Here is a 20,402-nt window from a genome sequence, read left to right as displayed (position 1 = left end):
TAAAAGTGCTAAATGTAAATACATAAAATTCATTACAGAAAAGGCTGTGCCTCGGTACTGCTAGCAGGAGCTTTCCTAAAACATACAGTTCCTCATTCTTGTTACAACAGTTTTGAAACCACAAAATGAAAACAGAAACGTGGTTGCCAGAACAAGCCCCAAGTTTTCTTAAAAAAAAAAAAAGTCTTTTCAAGAGAGTAAGAGATAGTAAAGTCTGAAATGTTATCTAAACATCTGAACAAGTAAAAATCAGAAATGTGTGCATTTTATACCCAAGTAATATGTATATTTACATACTTATATTGCTTTATTTGGGTTTTTAATGAAACTAGCGGAAACCAACTTGTTTATTCTTAAAAGATAAAATTTATCCTACTAATTCAGTAGAAGACAGTAAACATAAATTCTCATATCTTACCAATACACTTCCGGAAGGTGGTGAATGTAGGGATTTATTTTCCTGTGGCAACTTAGAAATGAATGCAGGAGATTCATCTTCTACCTCCTCCAAAACAACAATACACACTCGACTCATTCGCTCTTTTAAAATACTAAATCCCAAGCTATGTGATAAAAGTCACAGTTGGAAGAGCACAAGTAGTTTTTCCTCCTCTTCTGTACAACACTTAGGATCATTCTCTGAATAGCGCAGCTGGTTTTTTAAAGTTAATAAGTACTATCAGAAAAACTGAGGTTTAAAAGTATGACTACATAACATAACTTCCTAAAAACAACAAAACTCTATTATTTTCTGCTGGGTTACTGTAATACTTAAAAGAAATTTCACATCAACATGTCAGTAACGAAAACGAAGTCCAGTACAAGCTCATTTAAAAATATTTTTCCCCTACCAAAATAGTCATAATGCTCTCTGTCTCACAGAAATTTACTTGCTTAAAAAGATCATTGTTTGGGGTGACAACACCACACAATACAAAATGAAATGAGAAACAATTACTGTGACAGAGATGATTACAGTTATACCCACTCTTGTCTGCAAGGTCATATAGTTACAAGTAGCTGATTTGCTTGTAATTGGGAAAAAAAAAATCCCACTATTCTGTTTCCACTTCTAACTTATATTCATTTCTTCAGCTTCTAGTTATTGCAGATGCTATCCAGAAAAAAAAAAATCTACAGCTCAGCACAAATTCTTAAAATGAAGCTCAGAGGTTGACAATTTTTTCTGTGTTTGGGAAAGAAAAAACAACAACACTCTGCATTAATAGCGAAGCTGCAGTACATTTACATGCGATGAGTCAGACTACAAGAGACAATAGGGCTCTTGGTACTAGAATACAGCTTGATTAATCCAGATATCCCATATAATAGAAGAAACACAGATAGCTTTATTCCCATCGATAGCAAAAGCAAGGCAGAGCGTTCATTCTTTCTCCATCAGGCAGTTGTCTGTGGCTGCTCCAGCAAAAGGGCACAGCACCAGGCAGAAATAGTGTTAGCAGAAGATCCTAATGGAACAGGCAGGCTGTGAAGGAATTAGAAGGCATCTGAGCTCAAATTACTGCTTCAGGCTTTTCATTTAAAAAATAAAAAAGAGAGAGAGAGAGAGAGAGAGAGAAAAGCCCAGTAGTTTATCATTCCAGTGTTTCCTTTGATCTCCACATGAATACAGCTTCCATTAAATAGTCTTCATTCACAGGAAAAAACAGCAGACTGTGCATCTTCTTTGAGCCAACTATTTTATTCAGTCATCTGCTCTGTGCCAATATAGTTTCCTTCCACTATAAAAACTGCTACAGTTATCCTTTTCAGTACATTTCAGATGCTTTCCGTTCCTTAGATGATCTTGCAAGACGCCACTGATACCTCCAATGAGTAGGTCCTTAAAAAATATCTACGGAACCTCAGGATCGGCCCCACAGAAGCATTCCAACTGAGCAACAGTCTGAATAGCAAAGACTGCAGAACCGCAGGATGAAATGCCTAGTAATGCTCACATGTTACACTTACCAGAGATCTGAGCTACTGCTCGGGATGTAACTTCCTCTAGCAGGAGAAAAAAAAAAAAAGTGCATTTGGACAGCCTTCACAATTAGAAGGTTCATGCCAGTTCTGTGACTAATCCAGATCAAACCGAAAAATTCTATAACTGAAAAATGAGTGCGCTTTTAACATTTTCCACTAAAAGCCACAAGGAAATCTGGTGTACTGCCTCTGCTGACTAACACTGGTTTTAGCAAGTAAACAATTCCAAACAGCTTAACTGCTTTCGTATGTTACAATACAGCAAGATGTTTAACCCTATAATGACAGCTGCAATAAGAATGTCTGCAGTGAGCCAATAAAAGGGAGATGAAGGAGTATTTAAGAGACTATAAAAACACAAATCTAAGATTTTATTCTTATTTTTTAACAAGATCATTTTTTAATAAAGCAGATGTATTTATTTTCAAAAATGCAAAGAAGTTCGAACAAAGAAATTTAAGATTTACTAACAATTTCTAGGTTGTTAAATTTAATCTATCAGGTCATATATTTAAAGGGAAAAAATAAATATTTCAAAATGCAAAAATCCTAGCTCAAAACTTCTATGGATCATTTTCATTGAAGAAATTAAATAATTCTACCTTCCCATCTGGAAATGGAATAAGCTCAAAATCTGTTAAAATAGCTGCATAAAACTATTGTTTAAAGTCCTTAGCATTAAATTTCTATGTCAAAAAAGCACAGGGTAACATAAAGAAAGCAAAGATTCTCCTTCCTCTATAAAATTAATTTCCCTAAAGCTACAAATCAGGTGTCAAAAACAACCAATTTATAGTTGTGTTTCCCCTTCTTTCCCTATTTACTAAACAAGTCTGATATTTCCCAACAAAAAATTACATAAACATACCATGGTTTCCCTTCAAGCTTTGTTCTTTCTCCTATCAACTAGCACTTTTATTCATAAATGAAATATTTTTGAACATTTATGACAAGCTGTTGTATACTCTCATTTAATAAAATAACCTTATGGTTACATGTAATTAAGAAAGAATTAAGTATTTTATCCAAAGGCATATAAATTAGTAAAGTTGTGCCTAATTCCAAACTTATTGCTCTTTTAAATCTATTCTGCTTCCAGTGAGTGTACATACTTGTACATGTACCACCCCAACTTTCCACTCTCAAGATCTTTGCAACCTGTAATACTAAATACTAGACTGTAAAAGTAATCTTAAAGGACCAGTAACCTATAATGGCTGTGAGAAGTTCAGGTAACAAAGGAATATACTATTTATGACAATAATATTCCTAAATGAGTTATTTTAAAATGGGTTATTTCAGGACTAGTGTTATCATACGTGTGTAAGCAAATTTACCTACCAAAACATTAAAAAAAAAAAAAAAAACCCAGCATGAAATAGTTAAGAATGCCAGAATTGAAGAACAAAAACCATTAAATGTCAATCTATGAAAAAACCTATAATCCTAATATAACTGTATCAAGATACTAAAATATGCTAACAATTCACAGAGCTGTATTTTAAAACCAAATTAAATATGTGAAAATATTTTGACATACAAAATGATGTTAACCATCTCCACATGGCTAAATCAAAAATATCATCTTGATATGTGAAACATGTGAAAATAAAACCACTATGGTAATAGTATCCTCTATTCTATCTTCAGCATTGTTGGGGTTTTTTCCCCCATCCCAAACAGAATCTCTTTTTATATAGGCAATTTTAACTTGTTTCAAAGTATCTAGTATATAAATTCACCTACTTCGAAACAGGTACATCCTGTCTCTTGTTCTACATCAACTTCCACACATAGGTTTTTCCTGGCCAGAGCACAAGCTCCTTGAAGGCAGGGACTACATTTTTATATACACCATGCACACATAAACATTTCCCTTCCACTTTCTTCCACTTACAAACAATTTCATTGAAAAGAATTCCAGTATGTCACAAGACTCTGGAACTGAGTGGCAAAAGTATAAAACACAACAGGGAATTCTTATGTATACATGAATACATATATATTAAGAGTATACACAGGGGTGCCTGGGAGGTGTAGTCACTTAGCTTCTGACTCTTGGTTTCAGCTCAGATAATTATCTCAGGGTCCTGAGATCAAGTCTCACAACAGCTCACACTCGGCCTGGAGTTTGCTTGAGAGTCTCTCTCCCTCTTCCTCTGCCCCTCTTGCTCATGTTCTCTCTTTCTAAAATAAATAAATTTTTTTAAAAAAGAGTATATATATTATGCACACACATACACACACACTTTAATCGGAAAACACATGAGGCACTAAAGTGCAGTAAAGTGAGTTTTGTACTTTTAATAGGTAAGCAACTTAACATGCAGAAGTTGACATGGTCAATATGAAACATGGTCAATATGAAACAATGATAGAGGATGACAGCTAAAATTAAGGCCTCAGGAGTCAGCCTACCCTGGAATTCAAATTCTGATTCCATTATTGATTAGCTGGGTCCTTAGGCAAGGCAAATTCCTGGAGCCTAAATTGTTTCACAGTTATAAGAATAGTAATCTCCAGAGATTTTTATCCAGAAGTAATACAGTAATAGCACTGTGACTGATTGAGAACATAGGCTTTGTAGTCACACTGACTGTGTTCTAATCTGCCTTCCCACTAACCTAACTATAACCTTGAACAAGTTACTTAACCTCTCTGTGTCTTATTTCAACATTTATTAAAGGACATTTACAAAATCTAGTTTGAAATAAAATGAAGATAGTCGTCTTATGATGGATATTTAGGATAACAGAATGATATCCCCTGTGAGGGCAGCGGTAAATGGAGGACTACTGATGATTTCTCTCCCCAGTGGTGAGGTAATTCAGACTGGTGTTGAGACTGCAATTCAGTTGCTAACTACAGTACCCCTCCCCAACCCCACCCCCAGTTTTCAGGCCTCTTAATGGACTGCTAAAAATTTGTCATAACACTCCAATAACCAAATTAAGCATCACTGAAGTTACCAAGGGGAGGAAGCAGTAAACTTAGGCAAGAAGTAGGACTAGGGGTTTTACCATACTTCTGCATTCACTATATTTTACAGTCTAAGGGAAGAGAAAGGGTAAAGATTACTGGCCCAAGATAGCCTATATAACCAAGAACAGATGAAAAAAAAAAAAGATAAATACTTCATTATTTTTTATTATTTAAGCTAACAATACCATATAGCACTGTTTTATACCTTCTCCTGAATAAGAACAGGCCCCTAATTTATATCTTAAAGGCCCCTAAGAACTTATATCTTAAAGGAAAAGGAGATGGTCAATAACTACTTAAATTAAGAATGTACAAAGTATATATGATGAAAAATTATTGATAAAGATTGGGCAAACTTACGTTCAGAACAATTTTTTTTTCCAGTTGAACAATGGCAAAGGGATGTGATTTTTTTTTCTTGAGGCACTTACTTTTTAGGACAAATTAGACTTAATTTTTAATAAGCCAACAAATTTAAACTCTGACAACTTCATAATCCTTCTATTCTCCGTGCTAAAACATATCCCAACAACAGCTTACTCCTATTCTTCACAGAATCATGTAACAGTAAAGCTGGTCTAGACCTTTAATGATAAGATATTAAACGTCCTGAAAGATTTTTTTTTTAGGTTCCTAATTTTGTTACACCAGAATTTCTTTTCCTGACACAAATCATTTTTTCTTTTTTACAGATTCAATCCAAAGCTCATCTTATCTGTGCTCCTCCATATTGATCTGTGACCTTCATACTGATTATCACAGAAAAGGAATTTTACTCAGGCTGTATAAAGTGGCTACTCTCTGAGTATTAAAAAATGAAAAGCTTGTGGTGAAAGATGGTAAGGAAGTGGGTTTAAATAATGTTTTGAAACATTTCTCATAGTTCAAGAATCCTGAACAATCTTCTTGAGCTAGGTTTCATCTGCCCATATATTTTAGAAAAAGTCCTATGAACAGATTTAAAAGAAAATGGGGTGGAAGAATAGAGAAGGAAAAAATTTTTTAAATAGCTATTCTTTAAGGTTATTGGTCAGGTTTCCCTGTTCTTAGTACATACAGCCACCGAAAAATGACATTACGTATTTTTAAAATGTTGAATTCAAAATCCTTATAACACATGCAAATTAATTCTCTGAACATAATGTATTTACAAACTAGGCTATTTTTTAAAATGTTTACCCACCCATACTTCCAAAATGGCTGACAACCACGGTTATCCAATGATCTCAAGCAGTCTGATCCCACTGGTATGTTATAATGGTAATAACAAATTGTTCACCCTTTATAACAATATAACTAATATACATTATTAATGTATATTATTAACATATATTAACATATATTAATATTACCTATTATACTACCTATTATACCTATTATTACTCTGAAGTGTTCTTTACAAAGACCTATCCATATTCTGCATCCATTCTTCCCACCTTCCATTCAACTAGAACATTTAATTTTTAGGTAAGTTCAGAGCCTCAAAGAACAAAGTCTCCGCTTCTCAGCCTCCCTTGTAACGGGAAGCCACAAGACAAAGTTCTGACCAGCATTTTTAAGTAGAGGTGTTAGTGGTTTCCTATTCCTACAAGGACAAATGGTATATCCACCCTGCTTCCTAGAACATGGATGACTCGCCACCATCCTAATGCAAACGAGGACCAGAATCTAGGGTGGTAGAAGAGTATGCTAGAGGGGATCTGGGTCCCTTCAGGACTCTGTGGGACAGAACTGCCATAAAACCCCTAAACTGCCCACTTCCCAACACTTGTATTACAGAGAAACAGAAATTCTACCTTAAGTCAATCTGCTTTTGAGTCTCTTAACTTTTACTCAGACTTCAAGCTAACACTAAATGATAACCTTACTCCTCCTTCAGGCATCAATCAGTGATCCATCCACATTTTAGTACAGTATACTTAAATTTTCAAGAAATAAAATGGATTATAAACATTAACTGTAACAAACTACAATAGAAACAATAAGCAGAAAACAGCTTAAGGAACAACTCTGCTATATTACTGGGTAAGCAAAGAAAAGTAAGTGGAGGGAGAAGGAAACAAATATTTATTACAAATATTCTCACCGTGGGGTGCGACTCTTGATTTTGGCTCAGGGTTGTGGGATTGGGACCTGTGTCGGCTCCATGCCCTTGCCTGCTGCTCTCTCTCGATAAATAAAATCTTATAAAAATATATTCTCACTGAATCCTCCTCATCACTGTTTATGGGTACTACTACCCAAATTGTATATGAGATGTGGAGGCTCAATAACATCTAGTCAGTCAATGACTCATCTGTTCATCTACACTTATTCATCATCGACTATGTCCCAAGCTCTGTTATGCTAAGGAAACAAAATTATGAATAAACAGTTAATCCTTATTCTAAAAGAGCTTACACAGTAATAAATATTACAAAATTGCAAACTGTAATATACTGTAGAAGAAAAAAATTTCTTGGGGAGAAAAACCCAGAAGAAGGTCCATGTGGCTGCAGCAAACAACCATGAGGAACAGTAACAGATGTAGTGGGGAGAAATAACTCAAAAGACTATAAAGGGCTTTGTAAGCCAAATTATAAAGTTGGTATTTTCTAAGTGACTCAAAAGTCGCTAGAAACTTTTAAGCAAGACAATCATCATAATGTGCTTTACAAAGATTATGGGGCTTCAGTGTAGTAAACAGAAGCCAAAGGACTAGTTAGGAGACTGTTGCAATAATCCCAAAATTAAGAAATTTGAACTAGGATGTTAGATATGTAAATGCAGAGACTGAGATATATTTTAGGAAAGCAATTTACAGGATATGCTATTAGATGGGCCATAGGGAAGAAGATGGTAATCACAAGCAACTCCCAGCTTTTTTACATAAGCAACTAGTGCTTACAAGAGCTTAAGAAATCTAGGCTTTCTTCAGTTTCCAAATAAACTAAAATGAGGTAATATGAGTTGCTGTATCATACCCAAGGACCCTTCAGGCTCTACATCCTTTCTAAATCTTAAACCTGTATCTAAATAAAAAATCTGTATCCTGACATCTAATCTCATGATTTGAAAATGAAGTGTTAAGAATCCTAAACTTGTCTAATTCTAAGATGACTATTAAAAAATTCCTACAGGATGGTGAGATTTGGTTCCATCCCACTCAAAATTCACTACACTGAAATAAAAGAATACCTGATTTTTAAAACATTTAAAATTTTACCAGCAACTGATTCAACAAATATTTCATATTAATATTTCCACTCTACTATTTACACATCAAGAGATTATGAAATGTCATATATCATCTCCACCTTCAAAGACCTTATGCAACCCAATGATTTCTTGGATATTACACCAAAAACAGAGGCAACAAAGGCAAACAGAAACACATGGGACTACATCAAACAAAAAAGCTTCTGCACAGGAAAGGAGAGTATCAACAAAATGAAAAGACAACCAGTGGAATGGGAAAAAATGTCTGTAATCTATATATATCCAATAACAGATTAATACCCAAAATCTATAAGGAACTCATATGACTCAATAAAAACAAACAAAAACCCAATCAACCAATGACACAAATACCCAAACAAATAAATAACCTTATTTTTAAAAATAGGCAAAGGACCTAAATAAATATTTTTCTAGAAAAGACATACAATTGGCCACAGGTACATGAAAAGGTGTTCTACTCACTAATCATTGGGAAAATGCAAAGGAAAATCACAATGAGTCTTCACCTCACACCTGATAGGACGACTAGGATCAAAAAGACAAGAGAAAACATGTTGGCAAAGATGTTGAGAAAAGAGAATGCTTATACACTCCTTGTTGAACGTAAACTAGTAGAGCCACCATGGAAAAATCTATGAAGGTTCCTTAAGAAGTTAAATATCTGGGTATATATCCAAAGAAAATGAAATCAGTATCTTAAAGAGCCGTCTATACCCCCAAGTTCATTGTGACATTAACTAAGACAAGAAACAGAAACAACCTGTTTGTCAACAGATGAATGGATCAAAAAAAATATGCTATGTGTATATACAATGGAGTATTATTCAGTCATAAAAATGAAGGATCCTACCATTGCCAACAACATGGATGAACCTGGAGGATATTTATGTTAATAAAATAAGCATAAATAAACCAGACACAAAAAGACAAATACTGTATTATTCCAGTTATATGTGGAATCTAAAAAATTGAACTCAAAGAAACAGAGTAGAATGGGGATTGCCAAGGGCATGGAGGTAAGGGGAATGAGAAGACTTAGTCAGAGGGTACAAACTTTCAGTTTAAAGAACAGTAACTTTGGGGGAGCTATACACACACAGGATGGCTGTAGTTAAGAGTACTGAGCTATGTACTTTAAATCTGCTGAGACTAGACATTATGTTCTTACCGCCAAAAAAAAGGTAACTATGAGAGGTGACAGATGTGCTAATTGACACACTTTTAGCTTGATAGCAGTAATCATTTCACAATGGCTATGTACTTCAAATCATCACATTGTACACCTTAAATAATACAATTTTTACTAGTCTATTATACCTCAGTAAAGCGGGGGGAAGAAGACCTTATGCAGCCTAAATGAGGCACACAAGAAAAACTATCCAATACAAGGTAAGAACAAAAAAGACAGTAAAAGGCAGTATATACGGAAGACCTAAATTAGAGGTACAAGACAAACCTCCTACTAATTAGAGGCAAGAGTACAGCATATAAATTTATTAATTCTAAGTGGTATATAAAGATATCTTGTAACTGTCCATTCTCTTAAAAAATGATGGCTTTTATAAAGTTATACATAATCTTCCCTGTTGCTACTCTTTCCTCTAATTTATTCAAAGAGTGCTTTCTCAAACCAATGGTCAACTAGTTAGAACATCTAATATCAAAACATTCTCTTGATGATCACATTTCTCAGAAAATGGCTGAAACCATTTTATTAGGTTTATTTAACATTAAAACTATTTATAATAACAGAGTAATAGTTTAGCTACCCAAAGTGTAGACAAGTGCCATACATTAGAAATGAAAAACTAGCCACGTAAGTAATTTAACATTTTCTAGGTATAAACACTTTAAAATGGTGAAACAAAAGGTAAAAATTATAACAATATTTTATGTAATCAAATATATCACAAATATTATTTCAGCTTATAGCCAATATAGAATTAATGGATATTTTACATTCTTTTATTGTCTTCAAATTTTGTTTGTATTTTATACTTAAGCATATCTCAATGTGAACATTAAATTTTCATTAGAAATAATAGATTTGTATTTAGATCTCAAGAAATTTACAACTGAGGATGTAAATATGTGTGCTTGAGTTGTTGCAAATATATTTTAAAGTTCCAATAACTAAATCAAGTATTTTTAGAATTTAGATAAAACTAAATCAAGAATTCGGTTCCTCAGTTATATTAGCTAGCCATATGTATCTGGCTAGTGACAACCATTACACAACACTGGTTTAGACCTATAAATACTAACTTTTTAAAAGTTTAACTGTTCACCTAAAACATGCTACCTACATTACTGTCTAAAGGAAAAGAACAAAGTTTAGATTTTTATGATGGTTCCGAGCAAGTAATATGAATATACAATGTTCCACAGTAAAATAGTCAAAACAGGAGCTATCAGCCTTACCTGACTTTTCCTATTTTTTTTAAAAGATTTATTTACTTGGTAGAGAGAGAGAGAGAAGAGAGAGAGCGGGAACACAAGCAGGGGGAGCAGAAGGGAGAAGCAGGCTTCCCGTTGAGCAGGAGGCCTGATGTAGGCCTCAATCCCAGGACCCTGGGATCATGACCTGAGCTGAAGGCAGGCGCTTAACAACTGAGCCACCCAGGCACCCTAAATATTTCTATCATAACTTGAAAGGCTCACTGTCTTTCTTTTACCTTTTGTCTCTTCCCTGAAAACACACAAATATCTAACTTAATCACAATATTAACCCTGGTTTGAGGGCAATATTATTTTTGTATGAAGCAAAGCACATCAATTTTATAGGTGCCATTTTCTTCCGTATTCAGAGGCTTCTTCACATATATTAAGGTCCATACAGAATTCCTTAAATTGACATTAACCAAAATTGACTTAGCCGTCAGCACATTACTTCATTTCTCTTGGCACCTTCATTTTACTGTTGAAACAAGTTAAAGAGATTAAATGATTTTTATAGTTGCTTTCAGTTCTAGCGTTTTATGACTTACTGTCCTGTTTCTGAGAAAAATAGGTTGACTCATGAAAAGAAGGTACCAAAAGTAGTGGTAGCGACCATAGATTAGATTTCTTTAATAAATGCAATCCTGAGAAAAGAATAAACTAGGCAGTATTTAACCCAAAAAAGGTTACAGAAGAAAAGGCAATGATCAAGATAAACATGTTGAAGGCTAAAGACTCTATTTTCAAAAGAACACTAACCAATAGAAAGAGAATGTCTGAATAGATTCAAAAGAACAAAAACAAAAACAAACAAAACAAAAACCAAGATCCAACTATATCCTGTCTCCAAGAGATGCACTTTAAGATTTTATTTATTTATTTGTCAGAGAGAGAGAGAGAGAGAGAGAAAGCACAGCAGGGAGAGCAGCAGGCAGAGGGAGATGTAGGCTCCCTGCTGAGCAAGGAGCTGGATGTGGAACTGGATCCCAGAACCCTGAGATCATGACCTAAGCTGAAGGCTCTTAACCAACTGAGCCACTGAGGTGTCCCAACAAGAGACTCACTTTAGACTTAAGGGCACATGCAGGCTGAAAGTGAAGGGATGGAAAAGATATGCTGGATGGAAAAGATATGCTATGCAAATGTTAACCAAAAAGGAGCAGGGCAGCTGAACGAGTATCAGATAAAATAGACCTTAAGTCAAAAACTGTCATGAGAGGCAAAGGACATTATATAAGGACAAAACTAGGGAGATGTAACAATTATAAATATACACACACCCAACATCAGAGCATCTAAATATATGAAGCAAACACTGACAAACTGAAAGGAGAACTTGACAGCAATATAATAATAACAGTAGCAGATTTCAATATCCTACTTTTAGTAATGGATAGAATTTGAAACAGCTAATTAACAAGGAAACAGTGACTTGAACAATATAGACCAAATAGACCTAACAGAAACATACAGAACATCCCACCCAACAGTAGCAGAATATACACTGTCCTCAAGCACACCCAGGACATTCTCCAGGATAGATGACATCTTAGGTCACAAAACAAATTTTGACAAATTTAAGAGTGAAATCATACCAAATATCTTTTCTGACCAAAACAGAATGAAACTAGTAATCCACAGCAAAAGGAATATTGGAAAAGTAATAAATATATGGAAATTAAACAACACACTCTTGAACAACCAACAGATCAAAGAAAGAATCAAAAGGGAAGTCAGAAGTATCTCAGTATCTTGAGACAAAACTGAAAAGACAATATACCAAAACTTACGGGATGTAGCAAAAGCAGCACTGAGGAAAGCTTACTAGGATAAACACCTACATTAAAAACGCAATATCTCAAATAACCTAACTTTACACCTCAAGGAGTTAGAAAAAGAACAAGCTAAGCCCAGTTAGCATAAGGAAGAAAATAATACAGATTAAAGCAGAACTAAAGAAAAGAGAATAGAAAAAAAAAATCAACAAAACTTAGTCAGCTGTTCGAAAATGTTAAACTGATAAAACTTTAGCTAGACTAAGAAAAAGAACTCAAATGAAATAAAAAATGAAAGAGGAGATATTATAACCGATGTCATGGGAAGGGGGGAGGATAAGAGACTACTGTGAACAATTACAATGCAAAGCAACTGAGCAATCTAAAATAAACAGATAAATTCCTAGAAACATACAAACTACCAAAGACTAAATCATGAATAGAAAAAGATTGAATCAGTAATCAAAAATCTCCAACAAAGAAAAGCCCAGGACCAAATGGCTTTACTGGTAAATTCTAGCAAAATTTAAAAAAGTAATGCCAATCCTCAAACTCTTCCAAAAAAGACCGAAAAGGAAGGAACACGTCTGAACTAATTTTATGGACCAGCACTACCCTGATATCAAAACCAAACAAAAACAAAACAAAAAAATAAAATTTCAGGTGAACATAGAATTCCTGACAAACATAAACACAAAAATTGTCAACAAAGTACCAGCAAATCAAATTCAACAGTACATTGAAAGTATCACACATGGGGTGCCTGGGTAGCTCAGTGGGTTAAGGATCTGCCTTTGCTCAGGTCGGCTGAGTCCCAGGGTCCTGGGATTGAGTCCCACAGCAAGCTCCCTGCTCAGCAAGGAGTCCCACAGCAGCTCCCTGCCCCTCCCTTGCTCAGGGCTCTTGCTCTCTGTCAAATAGTAAAATTTTAAAAAATAAATAGGTAAGTAAAAGATCATACATTATGGCAAAATGGGACTTATGCCTGACATACACCATAGATCATTACACAAAAATCAATTAATGTAATAAAACATACAAACACACACACACAGAAGATGATCATCTCAATAGATAGAGGAAAAAAAATCTGAAAAAATTCAACACCCTTTCAGGATAAAAACTTGTAACAAACTAGAAGTAGAAGGAAATTATACAGGCCATATATGAAAAGCCTACACATTCAGTGATGAAAAACTGAAAGCTTTTCCTCTGCAGTTAGGAACATGGCCAAGATGTTCACTTTCACTACTTCCATTTAATGAAGTACTAGATTTCCTAGCTAGATGAGGCAAGAAAAAGAAATAAATGACACACAAATCAGAAAAAAGTAAAAAAACAAAAAAGTGAAGACATGATCTCATTATGTACAAAACCCTCAAGACTCCACAAAGAAATCTTATAATTAATTCAGTAAAGTTGCAGGATATAAAATCAACCAAATCACTTGCATTTCTATACACTAAGAATGAACTATGTGAAAAGGAAATTCAAAAAATAACCTCATTTACAATAGCATCATAAACAATAAAATACTTAGTAATAAACTTAACTAAGGAGGTAAAAGACTTGTGCATTAAAAAAATTGCAAAACATCGGGGCACCTGGGTGGTTCAGTGGGTTAAAGCCTCTGCCTTCAGCTCAGGTCATGATCCCAGGATTCTGGGATGGAGCCCCGCACTGGGCTTTCTGCTCAGCAGGGAGCCTTCTTCTCTTACTGTCTCTGCCTGCCTCTCTGTCTATTCGTAATCTCTGTCAAATAAATAAATAAATTCTTTAAAAAAAAAATAAATAAAACACTGATGAAAGAAATAAAAATGACATAAATAAATGGAAACATATTCTGTGTTCATGAATTAGAAGACTCGGTATCACCAAAAAGGGGTAACTGCATGATGGACATTAAGGAGGGTACACAATGTATTGAGCACTGGATATTATGTAAGACTGACAAATCATTGAACTCTGCCTCTGAAACTAATAATACATTATATGTTAATTAACTGAATTTAAATTTTAAAAAAAATTTAGAAAATAAAACCTAATGCTGAAAAAATATTTTAAAAAGATTAAAAAGGAATAACTGAAAAATAAAAGAGGAAATTTCACAGATGCAGAAAAAGGGAAATTCTAGTATGGAGGTGGAAAATTACCTTGAGTTATGAAGAGAAGATCTCTGTCTTCTGAAAAAGGAAGGAAGGGTTGATGTAGGTAAGTCAAGTGGAAGAGAAAGCATGAAGTTGAAAAGTTGAAAAGTGTGAGTGTGTAGCAGTTGAAAGTAATGGGTCATGGGGTCTAGACTGGATAACAAAAATACAGACGTGAAGGTAGTACAAGAAACAAACTGTGGGATATGGATATTGGAGTATGTGGTTAGAGCCAAGTGGAAAGGATTACTAGTGTGGAAGCTGTGACATTGTGAAATATGATACATAAAATGTCATCTACAAAGAAATGAAACATGTAGATGACTGATAGAACTCTGATCCAGATGTAGAAGGTTGGAGTGAGATTTGCCATACAACAGCAACAAACAACCAGAAAAGTCACCTAGCCAGAGGACATGTGCCTCAAAAGAAGGAAGATTTTTTTATAGTTAGGTAGACAAGTAACATTTTAATAGCTATAGTGGATGACTAGAAGAATGCTGACTCTATTCCTCTCCTTCCTTTATACACATGCGCACGCGCAGACACACACACACACACACACACACACACACACACAGGCATTCCCAAGATACATATGACCTCTGGAGAATCATGTACTTATGAAAACATAGAATTTCAGTCAAGATAGGAAATGGAATGGGCTTCCTGGAAAGAGTATATATTCAAGAGTTACATGTGAGAACTTAAGGTGTAAATCAACATTAAAATGACTTTTTAGATTTGAGTTTTAAAAAGAAATAATTATTTCCTTCAAAAGTATACAAGCAAAAAAAATTTAATAAGCCAAATATAACAATGTAGATAGTTTTCTAGAATACACCCAATACGCCAAAACTAAGGGAAAAGGGGGAGGAAAACATTCTGTTGTCAAGCATGTAGTACTACATTTATGCAATATTTTAAAAATTTGGATTATTTTCTTCAAATTATTGACTGCCTCAAGAAGTAGTTTAAAATTAAGCAAAAGTACTCATCATTTAGACAGAATTGAAGGCCAGACTGAACTAGCTATTTAAGCTGTATTATTTTTAAATATCCTACATGATCTGTCTCTTATTAGTGTAATTTTTGTTGGGATTTATGTTAATTAGCAGAATCTCTGGCATATGACTTATGTGCTGCCAGACCCAGAATAAATACATTCTCTGAAATATAATTTTACATTATTATTTATGTAATTATCTCTAAGCAACTGCGTCAAAGACAACTTAGGTCCAGTGTTACAAATTAGAATGTAAAATTTTTAAACAGGCTGAACTTTTGTCTTTCTTTAAAAAAAAAAACTGAGGAGAGGTTATTTACAAATCATTCTGGTTTCTACAACGTGGTAACACTGGGATAAATGGAGTATCAAGTTACTGCACTTTAAAAACTGGGGGAAATTTTCAATTTAAAAATAAGTTGCTATGGTTACCCAATGTTTACCTTTATAAACAGTAATTACATGAGACATCCAAGGGAATCCCACAAAGTGCAGTAAAATCAGTAACTGAAGTGTACACTAGGTATTTCACATACAAATTAGGACCACATACATCACTTCCCTTTCAAAGCAGCTATCATTTGGGAAATACTAAAGAAAATGATTCACATCTTTCTAAACTATAGAAGATGGAGACAAAAATACTGAAACTGGTAACTATTTTAAAGTCCAAGTAATGACTCAGATAATTAGAACATTTTTCATATTCTTCAGCTCCCTTTATTAAAGCGTGCTATCTAAAATTTTAGAGAACAGCTTCTATTGTTAAAAAAAGGAAAGGGTGTTTCTAATGTGTATCAGGCATGGAAATTTTTTGCATAAATAAATTTTCATGCCCTTGTTAAACCTATAAAAAATCCATGCTTATAACTTCATGTTACTTCAGAGTAAAACAAGGTCAATTCCTTTAGATGTAGTCAATATTGAACTTCTTTTTTTTTTTTTTTTAAGATTTTATTTATTTATTTGACAGAGAGAGATCACAAGTAGGCAGAGAGGCAGGCAGAGAGAGAGAGAGAGGAGGAAACAGGCTCCCTGCTGAGCAGAGAGCCCGATGCGGGACTCGATCCCAGGACCCTGAGATCATGACCTGAGCCGAAGGCAGCGGCTTAACCCACTGAGCCACCCAGGCGCCCGTCAATATTGAACTTCTTAAATAGAAAGAAGGGGCCCCTGTCAAAACTGATAATTGGCTCATTCTTCACTAACTGGGTAATTAAATCTTTATCAGTTATTGCAGTACAGAAATGTTTTTATCTGTTTTGTTCACAATCAGAACATTTAGTATATGAGAATACTCATGAAGCTTTGGACCTGAGTATGATTCTAATGTGATCTTAAAATTATGAGACTCATCATTATGGCTTAATGGGCCTCCCAAAAAGTGTCTCCTGTTCTGTACAGCAGACTTTCAAGTATGTTTGTTCTTTAACATTAGGGCTATCCTAATGTTAGACTAAAATAAAACAGCACATTACACTCAACTGGCTTATACAATAAAGAGACTTATCATAAACAAGAAGTGAAATTAATGTAGCTCTAAGGTACCTGACTGACCCTAAGCTCCAGCTGAGTCTTCTCTGTCAGACTCAGAATGGACCTTAGGGATAATTCCGGTCATAGTCACAGAGATCTGCCATACTTCAAGGCATCCAATCAGACACATATTGTTGCCCAGCAGAAAGAGAAGTTTCTTGCTGCATCTCCCTTTTTAGGTAGGAAAAGGACTTTTCTAGAAACTACCTAAACTGACGTTTCCTGACATATGACCAGTTTCGGCTCTTATGTTCCTTCTTAAATCACTACAAGGCAGAGTAGAATTACTTTGCTTAGCTTACACTAATAAGGACTTCCCCAAGTCAAGTAGGAGAGGACTGAGCCTCCAAATAAAACTGGGGACCTCAAGGAAGGAAGTGGGTAATGACTGGTGAGTAGGCAACCAAAAGTACACTATGATTTACATGGAAAACTGAATCTTGGCATTTTATTTCAATAGTTCACTTTTTCCACTTTTATTAATGCCAGAATGATACTGAAGGCTCTAGAGATTTATTTTTAAAAGAGGAAAAAACCAGGGGCACCTGGGTGGCTCAGTGGGTTAAGACTGCCTTTGGCTCTGGTCATGATCCCAGGGTTCTGGGATCGAGCCCCACATCAGGCTCTCTGCTCTGCTGGGAGCCTGCTTCCTCCTCTCTCTCTGCCTGCCTCTCTGCCTACTTGTGAGCTCTGTCTGTCAAATAAATAAATAAAATCTTTAAAAGAAAAAAAAAGGATGGGGGGGGGGGATCAGTTATCAGTACCTTATCTTAAAAGAGACTGAAGGTAATCACTTTATAAGTGTCACTGACGAAACAGTATACTTTAGAATATGAAACAGTAAAATTACACTTTAGTTTTGACCAATTAAAATGGACTTTTTATTTCAAAAAATGCTTCCTATTCATCTCACTTTTCTCCTCTAGAAAAAGTACATTATTTCCTAGACATAGGTCAAACCACATCTAAAGTAATGAGACTAGAATATAACTCAAAGCCAGAACGATAGTGGATCTAAAAACCACATAAGTGTCAATGAAGGGCCACCTGGGTTGGGTCTCCGTTACTTAAGCATGTGCCTTTGGCTCAGATCATGATCCCAGGGTCCTGGGACCAAGTCCCGCATCAGGTTCCCTGCTCAGTGAGGAACCTGCTTCTCCCTCTGCCTGCCACTCCCCCTGCTTGTCTCTCTCTCTGACAAATAAATAAAATCTTAAGGAAAAAAAGGTGTCAATGAAGTTGCACGTATTCTGTCTGAAAAGGAGTCAGAGAGACTATGACAGCTTTAAAATATTTGAAGTGATATCATTATAAAGAGATACCAAGTTGTATAGGTCTAGAGATAAGAACTAGATCAATGAATAACAACAAGTAGCAGCATCAAATCAATTTCAATATAAGATGGCAGTTTTATCTAGCAATATTATATTATGTGAAGATGGAACAAGATTGGCTACTCATACAGGGCTGGGATAAACATCCCAGGTAATGTGAATACCCACAATGATTCTATGTACTTTATGTGTACTCAGTTATAACAATATGACTGCAAGGTATTTCTACTCCGAATTTCACAGATAAAAATCTGAGCTGGAGAAGTTAAACACTGGAAATCACCTGGCTGACAAGTGGAGAAAAATCCTAACCCAGGACCATCTGCCTCCAAAGCCTAGCTCTTCCTACAAATCACATAACTAAGAGAAGTTAAATTAGCTGTTAAAGCAAATGGGATTTCTGAGCTGGTGAGAACCAAATAGGTGATTTGAAGTCCCTGATTTCTAAGATGCCAGAAATGAAAAGTATTATTCCCTTCTATTTGTATCAGTATTTCCTAGTTTGAGAATGCTCTCACATCTATTCTCACACTGCTTTCTCACAGCTGTGCTTTGAGGTAAGCAAGTTGGGGAGGCACTATTTCTTGGCATTTTACCTCAGAGAGAAAGAGAACAAGGATGAATTCTTCCAACTTCCTTCTGGTTTACCTTTAAACATGTATGTATCTTCAGGTTTCCTCTCTGAACCTTCATTCACTCAGCAGTCACTTATTAAACACTTCTTACATGCCAGGTACCATACCTCAGTGACTCTGCAGTCACTGGGAAGGGGCTTATAGTCACAGAAGAAACAGTAAGTTTCAAAATTATTTCCATCTTTTTATAAACTTTATCAATCCTAATTCCATTATCACTTTGATTTATCCCTATTGCTGTCTTTATCCCTTCGTCTTCACCTACACCAAACTTCTCTGCTTCCTTAACGAGCTACCCTTCCATTTTCTACTTGTTTCAAAATTACTTCCATCTTTTTATAAACTTTATCAATCCTAATTCCATTATCACTTTGATTTATCCCTTATTGCTGTCTTTATCCCTTCATCTTCACCTACACCAAACTTCTCTGCTTCCTTAATGAGCTATCCTTCCATTTTCTACTTGTTTCACCCTGACTTCCATACTCACCATTCAACTGAAACTGGTCTAAGGTCACCAATGGTAATTATTGCAAAATCTTCATTTTTCTCAAATTACAATACTGGATACCAATGATCTTTATTAAAACTCTCTTCCATAAAATTTTCATCTATATTTCTAAACCTTCTCTTTTGGTCCCTTCTACATGGCTTTTCTTCCACCATTCATACTTACATATGGGCTTTTCTTTCAGCCCACTTTTCTGTCTACAAGCTCTTCCTGGACAATCTCATCTATATCTATAGTGTCAGCCATCACATGTGATAACTTACAAGTCTTTATTTCCAGTCTTAACCTTCAGATACAACTTTCAAATGCACAATGAGCCATTTAACCTGCATATTCCAGATTATCTTTGACTCAGTATGTCAAAAATCAACTTACCATCTCTAGTCCACTGCCTCAGAGTATTCTTTTTCTAAACCTCCCAGGTTGATTAATAGTAAGAGCATCACCATATATACAAAAGCCCAGAACATAAAGAATTATCTAGAAGCCTACCCTTACTTCATCTCCCACTTCTCATTAGTCACCTAATTGTAGGCATTTTACCTAAAACCTCCTGAACTTCCTTTCTTCATAGCAATCTACTTCAGATCCACTTCAGTCCCTACCCAAGTTAACAAAACCACCTCTTAACTTATCTCTCAATTCTTGTTCTCCTTTTTCACCAATTCTATCTATCCCTGTAGTAAACATATATTCTTTCACAAGAATCCCTTCCTTTCAGGAGTTCAGCTAGTCCCAAGATATATAGGAGACTCAGGATTGGCCAGAGTACCATTTCCTCCTAGTCACATGTTTAATTCAGGGATGAACAAATGATCAAGTCAGACAGGGT

At 35.1% G+C, this 20,402-nt stretch overlaps 1 protein-coding gene across 11 annotated transcripts in view; it reads right to left on the bottom strand.

Annotated features, from left to right (window-relative positions):
• The window catches only part of ANKRD28 (ankyrin repeat domain 28), a 202,800-nt gene that overhangs the window by 119,750 nt on the left and 62,648 nt on the right, over positions 1 to 20,402 (bottom strand). Inside the window, exon 1 of one of the 11 annotated variants that reach the window (XM_059162558.1) lies at positions 1,972 to 1,990. The exons of 7 other annotated variants lie outside the window; for them this stretch is intronic. Coding sequence is in view for 2 of the 4 variants with exons in the window: in XM_059162562.1 (XP_059018545.1) it covers positions 419 to 535 (117 nt within the window). In the remaining 2 variants the exon portion in view is untranslated. 3 more of the 11 variants (XM_059162562.1, XM_059162551.1, XM_059162557.1) reach the window with 3 other exon arrangements.

Source organism: Mustela lutreola, chromosome 2 (assembly GCF_030435805.1).
Source record: "Mustela lutreola isolate mMusLut2 chromosome 2, mMusLut2.pri, whole genome shotgun sequence".
Classification (NCBI taxonomy): Eukaryota; Metazoa; Chordata; class Mammalia; order Carnivora; family Mustelidae; genus Mustela; species Mustela lutreola.
Note: the sequence above shows the minus strand (reverse complement) of the source record. Positions and strands in the feature narration are given on the sequence as shown.